The sequence below is a fragment of the Nycticebus coucang genome, chromosome 1 (genome assembly GCF_027406575.1).
Source record: "Nycticebus coucang isolate mNycCou1 chromosome 1, mNycCou1.pri, whole genome shotgun sequence".
Lineage (NCBI taxonomy): Eukaryota > Metazoa > Chordata > Mammalia > Primates > Lorisidae > Nycticebus > Nycticebus coucang.
The window spans coordinates 166,245,392-166,255,177 of record NC_069780.1 but is presented as its reverse complement, the minus strand read 5'-3'; the positions used below and the strand labels follow the sequence as shown (position 1 = coordinate 166,255,177).

Below are 9,786 nucleotides of genomic sequence, written 5' to 3'. Positions count from 1 at the left end.
TTAAGCCACCATTATGTTTACCTGTTATCTAACAATTCATCATTTGGGGATCTATCTAGGGAACCTCTTGCTCATCTTCCCCCTTTTGTTGGGGTTCTCCAGGCCTCTGCCCTTGCTGAAACTTCTTCTAAAACCCATCAGAGGTCAAAACAGTAGAACTTGCTAGAGGCATATGCTGGTTACTAAAACAAGAAGCAGGCAGGCCAAGTGGCCTAGACAGCACGCTGTAGCCCTATAGGAGTAATCTTGCCTTGGTATCAGCCTAGCCTTTGAAGGGCCTCGATATTGAGAGCTGGTCTGCATTTCTTAACAGAGTCTAGTTTTTTTAAGTGAATGTGAACTGCCCCAGTTTGTAAATGCTCCTCCTCCCTTTTGGCTTCCAAACCCAAATCTTTATTCAAACAATTTGCACTCTACCTACAATTAAAGTCATTTCTGTGCTTAAATTCTGTGGCTCCCCTTGCTTAGGCGTAGGGTTCACATTCTTTAATTCTGTGGCATGAGCCCTGCCTGCCTATTCTTCAGCTTGAGCCCCTACCCCTCCCTGCCATGCCGCCTTGTACCTGTCACATGCTAGACAGTGTGTCCACAGTGACGAGTCAGACACAGCTGTGTCCTGCAGTCTTATCAGCAGACTACCTTGTCAATTGGCCTGAGCACACCGAGTTCCCACAGCTGTCTGTGGGGCCGTCCCACAGCCCCCTGCCTAATGATTAAAGATGTGTACTTGTAAGCTCCTTGAAGGAAAAAAAAAACTGGTATTTGGAGCGCAGTGGTTACTGAAGTTTTCATTGAATCAATGAATGAGCACATATGATAAATGTTAATTGTAGTTCACTTCTCTATAATAGGATTTTGTAGGCTTCGTATGATTTTAAAATAAAATCCAATCAGTTAAAGATCAGCTAACCAGAATTCATTACAGGTTTTTCATTATTTTGCTTTTTGCCTTCATATTTAAGAAGGAAAAAAATTAAGACAAAATAAAAGCCCGCTGACCATAAGTTCCACGTCTACTCCCTCCTGCCTCTAGCATGTCCGAGTTAGGTCCTGTTTACTGTCTTAATGTTCCACAATTTTCAAATTGTATTAGAAGAATTGACAGTCCTTATGACAATCCTAAAATACAAAGAATGAGAAAAAAACCATCAGGAAATTAGAAATAAAAGTGGAAAATATTTTTAAAAGGTTTTTCTAATTCATTTTCACTAAAAAAATTCCAATTAACCAGAATTCCATAATTTTTAATATTGAAATCTGACTGGCCTACATTATTTTATTTTATTTATTTATTTATTTTTTGAAACAGAGTCTCATTTTGTCACCCTCTGGGCATCACAGCTCAGAGAAACCTCAAACTCTTGGGTTTAAGCGAATCTCTTGCCTCAGCCTCCCAAGTAGCTGGGACTACAGGCACCCACCACAACACCCAGCTATTTTTTTGTTGTAGTTGCCATTGTTGTTTGGCAGGCCCAGGTTGGGTTCAAACCTGCCAGCTCTGGTGTATGTGGCCAGCGCCCTAACCGCTGACCTATAGGTGCCAAGCCACCTACACTATTTTAATATCAGCACTGGCTTGTTACCATGATCTTTCATACTTCAAACTAATTAATGGGGATGCTTCATTTAACAGTAAGTTGAATTGGGTTGTTTTTTATTAGACTGACATTTTTTTTCTCAAAAGGAAGAACTTATCTACATCATACTTAATCATAAAATTTTTAAGACTTTTCAAAAGGAGCAGCATTTGTCATGAATTTATTTTTGTTCTTTTCATTATGGAATAAATACCAACATTAATATGATTCTCTAGCTCTGTATCCCTCACCCTAAGTAACTTTAAATTAAATATAGCATACACATATTTGCTCATAATTTTTTGATGTTTCAGTGTTTTAGTGTTTCTATGATGAAAAAATGTTCTGAAGCACAAGGATTTTACTTATAAAGTAGGAGAAAAAGGTAGAAATTTGTGTTGAATAAATCTAGGTGGCCCCCAGGACATTATTGTTATAGCTTCCCTAATGGAGAAAGTGGTGCTTAAAAGAGGTAATTCCCAGTATTTGCCCCTGACAAAAAAACTTTGTAATTAAGATGAACACTGAACTGAGACTCTTTGCATCTCATTTTCTCAGAGCTTTTATTACAGCCAACAAAACTTTCAGCAGTAAATTACTTCCCTTCTCAACATAACATCAAACTCTCATGTCTGCACAAACTGAAATAATGGAAATGTTTTTTAAGCAAATCTTAGGGATTAGAAGGGGAAATAAGAAAAAAAGGGGAGCGGGGGGTTCCATCCCTTTTTATTGACTTTTAAAAAAATAAAATAAAACCGAAAATGTCACAGGGCTTGAAACACCATTTAAAATCATCAGATTCCTCTTCTAAGATCCCTTGAAATACAAGTCATACACACACACACACACACACACACACAAACAAATTAAACTTGAACCCGTGCCTCAGATAGGACATGGTTTAGTAAATAAACGTTTTTAGAAGTAGTCATGGTGTTAAGACCTGCCCCATCGACCTGGGCCAGAAGCACCAAGGTAAAATAGTTTTAACACAGAAAGTCGAAAAGCATTTTGTTTTACACCCTTGTACAATGCCATCCATTTTTTTTAAAGTTATTTAAAGTTCACTGTGCATCAGGCATAAGACAGGTTCTTACCCCTAAAGAATTTATAATTTAGTAGAGAAGCCAAAATGTAACGTGATTTTTTAAAGGATGCAATATAAAAACACAGAGTAATTAAGTGATAAACAATGTAGCACAGATGTTAAGTGACCTAGGAGATCATAGGAAGGGAAAGATCGCTGAGGGCTGGGACTGTCAGGAGTGTTTTCAATAAACTCTTACAATGATGTCAAAAGTATTTTCATGATTCACTACTGCTTTTCAACCAAATGCTGCTGAAAAGGACATGCATGGAACAGTTGAAGCTGGCAGGAGACGAATCTCCAGGGATTTGCTAATGAGGAGAAAAGAGATATACTTTCGTGTTGGATAACAGACCAAGAACCGAGCAGATTTTGCATGGGGAATATGAAACTTAGTGAACAAGTTTCAAGTGAACAAAACTCAGGCTGTGGTTTTGGTCTGGGTTTTTATTTCTAATCAACTATTTTCTTCCTGCTAAACAAGTTCTAAGTTTTATGGATGAGTCAGGCTCAAAAAATAATTTTTAATATTTTAATATATATTTTCACAATTTATTTCCCTTTTAAGAAAAGTGGACTAGAATTGCTAGTTACATTCTCAAAGCAACGAAAATTTTCTAATTCCTAAAAATAGTGTGTGGGTGGGGGAGGCATTTAGCATCCTTTAAAATTGACGCAGCTGAACAGCAACTTATCTTTTGAAACTACCAAACCTCAAGTGTGAATTTTCACTCTTGGTCTAAAAATACTTTTCACTTTATAGTTTGGCAAAGACCCTGTCGCTAGGTTTCTTACCTTTTTCAGTTTTAGTCTTTACGACACAGTCTGATTTGTTATAGTGAAGTTCAAACTATTTAAACTACTAAACACATGTCCTATCTTGTGTTTTGAATACTTTTAGCCAGGTTTAGAGAATCGTCGTACTTAGCATTTTTTCCCTCCATACTTGATTGCATTCAGGGTCTTCCCAAGACACGTCAGTTATTTCCCCAATTCTAAAAAAAGAGGGACTTTTTCGTAACAGTCTTACAACCAAGCAAAAGGGCACACTCTCGTGTTCCTCGAAGGGGAATAAACCTGTAATAAGGTAAGGTAATTACATTTAGCCTTAAAGTCTTTGAAACGTTCTAATCAAGACTTGCAGCTTTCCGAGTGTGTGCGCTTTATTTTTCCATTCTTCCTGGGCCCGATTTTGCATTTCTAATGGAAGTGAACTGACAAAGCGTGAAAGTGGTCTACGGAGCAAAACAAAGCCAGCGAGTCTGGGGCTGGTGTGCCAAGATTAATCAATATTCCAGAAAGCTCGCTTCCCCTCCTACCCGCGCAGCGTTATTTCCCCACGCCCCCTCCCCCGGCACAGACTCCTCCCCTTTCCTTAAGGCGCAGTGATAGTAACTTGCAGTCTGCGAGCACATGCACTCGGTCGGGGCGAGCCTGCCCCGCGCGCTGCCTTTGGTTACTCCGTTGTACCTGCCGGGGGAGTTCACCTTGTCTTTGCTTGGTATCTTCCACCCGTTACAAAATCAGAAAAGGTAAGTGTATGTTCCTGCCGGGTTTCATTTCTCGTTCCAGTATGTTTTGTTTCCTAAGCAGAGGGGTAGCGAACAAAGCTAGCCATTTTGGTAGATAAAAATCCATGTTGGTAATCTGTGGTGTCTCTAGTTAACGCCGGTCCTCTCTTAATTTGGACTTGAGTTCATTCGAGGTAGATCGGGACAGATTGTGGTCAGAGATCTAGTAACGAACCGAGGTTGAGCTGATCAGCTTAAACGTGACTGGTAAAGAGAATCAGAGCTATTAGTAAAAAAAATCTGGTTCTCCCGTCTCTCCTTCACTTTGTCCTAAATTTTTAATCTGGTGTGAAGTCTTAAACAACTTATAGGTCTTACTACCATTGACCCCAACCTGCAATTGTACTTAGAAGTCAAACTGTTAAGTTATTTTTTTTCTTTTCAACCCTGGAATTTGCCAAAAGCTTGCGAGGAGTCCCTGGGTTTGCAACTACCACCCCCACAGACGCACACGCTGGCTGCTCGAGTTGCCAGCTCCCCACGTCCTCAGGCACCGCTGATTTTTACCTAGATTGATCTTGGGAAGACTATGGGTTAGAACTCTGTAAAGCAGCAAGAGCAATCCCTTGAATTTTCAGAACAGCTGATTTCCGACAAGGAAATAGATTTACTTAAATGTATTTGAATAGCCTAAGAACGCTTTAAAGAAACCAGAAACCACACACTGTAATGTTTGGAATGAAAGTTGGAAATCTAGAAATCCTAAATTTGAAAATACTTAGAAGCCAGTGATAGTTTCCTCAGAAGACTCCAGTATGTTTGCCACAAAGACGAATGCTACATTGTACTTATACTCGCAATACAAATGAATTATGATTTCAGATCATTTATAGATGTGTCCAGAGCACTTTACTTATTTCATCACAAAAATTTTAAAGTTATCCTACTGTAAAATGGTCAAATGTATGTCCCATGTCTTGTGGGCACTTGCGTTCCTTTTACAATCATATATACTTGTTGATATTATCATGTTGTTTTCTTAATGAAGAAAATAACTGGTTACTTTACATGTAATAGAAAGACTCTAATGTTGCATATCAAAATTTTAATCCTTTTTATTGACTTGGCTACCCCTTCAACCGTGTATACAAAATAATTTATCAAGTAATTACTAAGCACATCCTGTGCATTCAGCTGAACACTTACTGAGTGTGTACAGTTGTGCAAGGCACTCAGCAAGGTTCTGGGGGTAGGATGGGGATGAGTGCTCAGTCTCGCTCAGCTCTGAGGAGCCCCCTTTATAGCCTCTGGGAGGGAGACGGACTTTTTTTTTTTTTTTAAAGAGAGCACAAGTTTCTGCTCATATATTCTGAATTTATGCCCGTTTCTTCCATGTGTTCTAGTAAAACATGCACATTGTAGCCTTGAAGCCTAGCCTGTCAGTCCTTGATCCCTACTGATAGTATGCGGTTTGCCAAGAGCTTGCCTGGTGTGGGGCAGCACTGATTTTTCACCTCTGGAGGGTGTAATTCTTGTCTTTCTCTCATTCTAGTATTCTCCAACACCAAAGAGGAGGTTTGACTTTCTGGGGGGTGATTCTGAGACCCTAAAGTACAAAGAAGAGACACACCTAGAAGAGAAAAATATGACTAAAAGCAACGGAGAAGAGCCCAAAATGGGGGGCAGGATGGAGAGATTCCAGCAAGGAGTCCGAAAACGCACCCTGTTGGCCAAGAAGAAAGTACAGAACATCACAAAGGAGGATGTTAAAAATTACCTGTTTCGGAATGCTTTTGTGCTGCTCACTGTCACAGCTGTCATTGTGGGTGAGTCTTTGATTAAAAAACACACACACACACAAACACAAAGAAAAATTGTATCTTGTTTCTCTGGGGCATCTGTTTGCCTAGGAACATCAGATAGACTGTTGGTATTCAAAGTGATAGTTTAGGTTTTCCTCTAAACTTGACTTTTTTTTTTTATAAAATGACAGTTTGTTGGCATATTTCAAACAATATATGGTAAACACATGGGAATCTGCAAGAAACATTGTTAGGCATTGTGCAAATCGATTGTGTGAGGAAGGGAAATAAATTTTTTTTTTTTTGCGGTTTTTGTCTGGGGCTGGGTTTGAACCCACCACCTCCGGCACATGGGGCCGGCGCCCTACCCCTTTGAGCCACAGGCACTGCCCAGTATTTTTGCATTTCATGGATAAAGGAGTGATAATGTAAGCATTAGGCATGAACAGTTAAATAATAAAAAAGGCATGCAACATTTTGCTAAAATGTAATTATTATACAATGTCACTTTCTCTTAAAACTAACTTATTTATTAGTACACACAAAATGAGATTTGGGTCCCAAATAAGTAATTGTATTCTAACTGGTGCTAACTTGATGCTAAGTAGCAGTGCTTAGGCACAGAGGCTGGATTTTGTATGTGTTCTCTCTCACTCAGCAACTGGGAAAGGTAAATTGGGAAAATGTTAACACAGATCTCTGTCATTCATTGCCTCACACAGCTTGCCATAACCAGCTATACCCTTCTTTTTTTTGGCCAGGGCTGGGTTTGAACCAACCACCTCCGGCATATGAGGCCTGTGCCTTACTCCTTTGAGCCACAGGCACCGCCCCAACTATACCTTTTTTGAAACATATCAGTCTCTTACTAATTTAGCATAGTTGATAGCAATCTGTACTAATAAAACATAGTAATTTTGCTTATTGGTATCTGAAGTCATACTTTATTACTTCTGGATGCCATTAATCTTACTTTAAAATGTAGCTGAAAGAACCACTTATTTGGAATTTTTGACCAAACCAATATAGAAATCCTTAAGTTGCTGGGCGTTGTAGCGGGCGCCTGCGGTCCCAGCTACTCAGGAGGCTGAGGCAAGAGAATCGCTTAAGCCTGGGAGTTGGAGGTTGCTGTGAGCTGTGTGAGGCCATGGCACTTTACCAAGGGCCATAAAGTGAGACTCTGTCTCTACAAAAAAAAAAAAAAAAGAAATCCTTAAGTTGCCAAACATAATAAGCTAATACCAGATTGTAAAGAAATGCTCTAACTTGAATTTCTACTAATTTACCACCAAAAAAGGTATTCATGTATAGTTTTAATTTCTACCTTAGAGTTTATCAAGTTTCCATCAAATATAAAAAAGTAATGACTCAATAAAAATTAAGAAAATTCTGTATCATGTAAATATAATTGTAACATTGTCCAAGAAAATAGAATTGTTTAGAGGCAAACAAATAGAAATACAGCAGGAGAGTTTGTCATAAGACTTTAGATCCATCCCATCTCAACTTCTTTGGCTCCTTTCTAGTAATTGTTGGCAACTAATGATTGGTCGATTAATTTTAGAGATACTCAAAGAGAATATGTCCTGATTGACCCAGGAAAAAAATGGCTTTCTATAATAGGTTTCCAGGTTTGAATATATTCCTGGAAGAAGTATTTCTGTACCATGTCATTGTCCTAGAAATCAGTGCAAAATATAATATGCTCATCTCAGTTTTTTCTCTGAATCTCTGTTGGTGTTAAGCCAAGTAATAGCTACATAATCATAGTAAACATTTATACAGTACTATTCCAGCTACTTTCTAGATGTTTTGCATATATTAGCTCACTTAATCCCCAAATGAGCCAAAAAGTGAGTGGGTAGGGATAATTGCTATGATGATCTTTGTTTTATAGATGAAATCAACTATGGGGAGATCCAACAGCCTGCCCAAAGTCAAACACTAGTAAATACTAGAGCAGGAAGTCTAGTGCCAGAGGCCCTACCCACTTTACCATCCCGTCTCTGCTCCACCAACTAGTTGACATCTTGTGAGAGATGCCAGGAAGAGAAAGCTCCGTGTGTTAGTGGAGTACAATTTGTCAGCAGTGCTAGACATATTCACATAGCAATGTCATTTTACTGTATGATTTACCCAGCTAACCTCAGCAGAAAATTTACAGTTCTGCAAATGATTAAGCCACATCCCTCTCTTTTATTTAACAAATACTGATTTATCTCTATCTTATACACGTATAATAGAGCTCAGTAAAACTGGAGCATGTTTGAAAAAGATGCAGAAGGGCAGTGCCTGTGGCTCAAAGGAGTGGGGCGTCGGCCCCATATACCGGAGGTGGTGGGTTCAAACCCAGCCCCGGGGAAAAACTGCAAAAAAAGAAAAAGATGCAGAAATATCTATCCAAAATGGTGTTATAAACACCAGGAAATTCAATTTTTAAGACAGAAATATTTCCATTTAAGAATAGAGAAATGGGGGCTCTGCGCCCGGAACTCAGTGGTTAAGGCGCTCACATACACTGAGGCTGGCGAGTTCGAACCCGGCCTAGGGCCAGCTGAGACAACAATAATAACTGCAACAAAAAAATAGCCGGGCGTTGGGGCGGGCGCCTGTAGTCCCAGCTACTTGGGAGGCTGAGACAAGAGAATCGCTTAAGCCCCAGAGTTTGAGGTTGCTGTCAGCTATGAAGCCACGGCACTCTACCCAGGGTGACAGAGTGAGACTCTCTCAAAAAAAGAAAATAGAGGAATGGAAAATAATAAAACCTGACCATGAAAGGCAGACTGATGGAAAGGGAAGTTTCTGGGTGATTAATACAAAGAAATAACATTGCTAATAAAAGGAAGAAAATAGGAGGATTTAAGAGTCCATTTTCTCTAGGAGTTCTGGGATCACTTCCCCTCCCAATGAGGTCTTTGCTAAGATTTGAGAGAACTACAATAAGAGTTGGCTGACCTGGGGTAGATAAGTTGGCTAGACGCCCTCCTGGTTGGCTTTACTAATGGAAACTGAAGAGGTAGAAGCAACAAGAAGAAAGCCTTAACAAAGAAACATAAAAAGAGCTCATTGACAGTCAGAGAGACCACTAAGTCTACACCAGAGACTTGGAATAACAGACAACTTACTAACAAACACATTTAGGACAGAAGGGAGAACTCTTCGGTCATCTGCTGGTGTGTCTTCAGTTGAAGGCCTAGTGGACGCAAAGGCTCTATTTAGCTTCTCACTGGGTTGCACAGCTAGCTCAGCCCTGAAAGAAATTACATGAAAAGTGTGTGTCTGGACACCAACTGTAATTTATTTGCTGCAGTATAGGAAAACCAGGAAAGATGCTACCAAGGAGGAAGGAAATTATTCTTTCCCCAAAGATAAGAAGATGAACTAATTGTAGGTATTCAAGATGATAGCCCAGATTTTCCTCTGAACTTGAAGATTTTTTTCCCTAAAATGACTAGCTGTTACCTAGTTTTCAAATTCTTTGATTTTAATTGCTTTTAGTAAAAAAAAAAAAAGATAAAAGAAAAATACACTGGGAAAATCTATGTATTGAGTGAATTTGTTGTTCAGTTTGTTTCGTTTTGCCTTTCAGAAATAAAATGTGTATGCATTTAATATGTTAAAATGAAAACTAGTAAGGTATTATGGAGGAGGAGTAGAGATATATGAATCCCTATATTCAGAATAAAGCAGGAATTGCAAATATTTCAGCATCTATTCCTTGACAGGCATCAGTGGAGAACCACTTGTATGATTTTATGTTATTTCCAAAGTCATTTCTAAGCAACATCAAAGTCTGAATGTGTCGT

At 39.1% G+C, this 9,786-nt stretch overlaps 1 protein-coding gene across 1 annotated transcript in view; it reads left to right on the top strand.

Moving 5' to 3' along the window:
- The first annotated feature begins 4,057 nt into the window (after nt 1-4,057).
- Nucleotides 4,058-9,786, top strand: part of SLC1A3 (solute carrier family 1 member 3) — an 87,215-nt gene continuing 81,486 nt past the window's right edge. The window contains exons 1-2 of the mRNA XM_053592123.1: nt 4,058-4,199; nt 5,731-6,004. Coding sequence (XP_053448098.1) covers nt 5,824-6,004 — 181 coding nt within the window. The 5' untranslated portion in view covers nt 4,058-4,199; nt 5,731-5,823. The remainder of the gene's footprint in view (nt 4,200-5,730; nt 6,005-9,786) is intronic.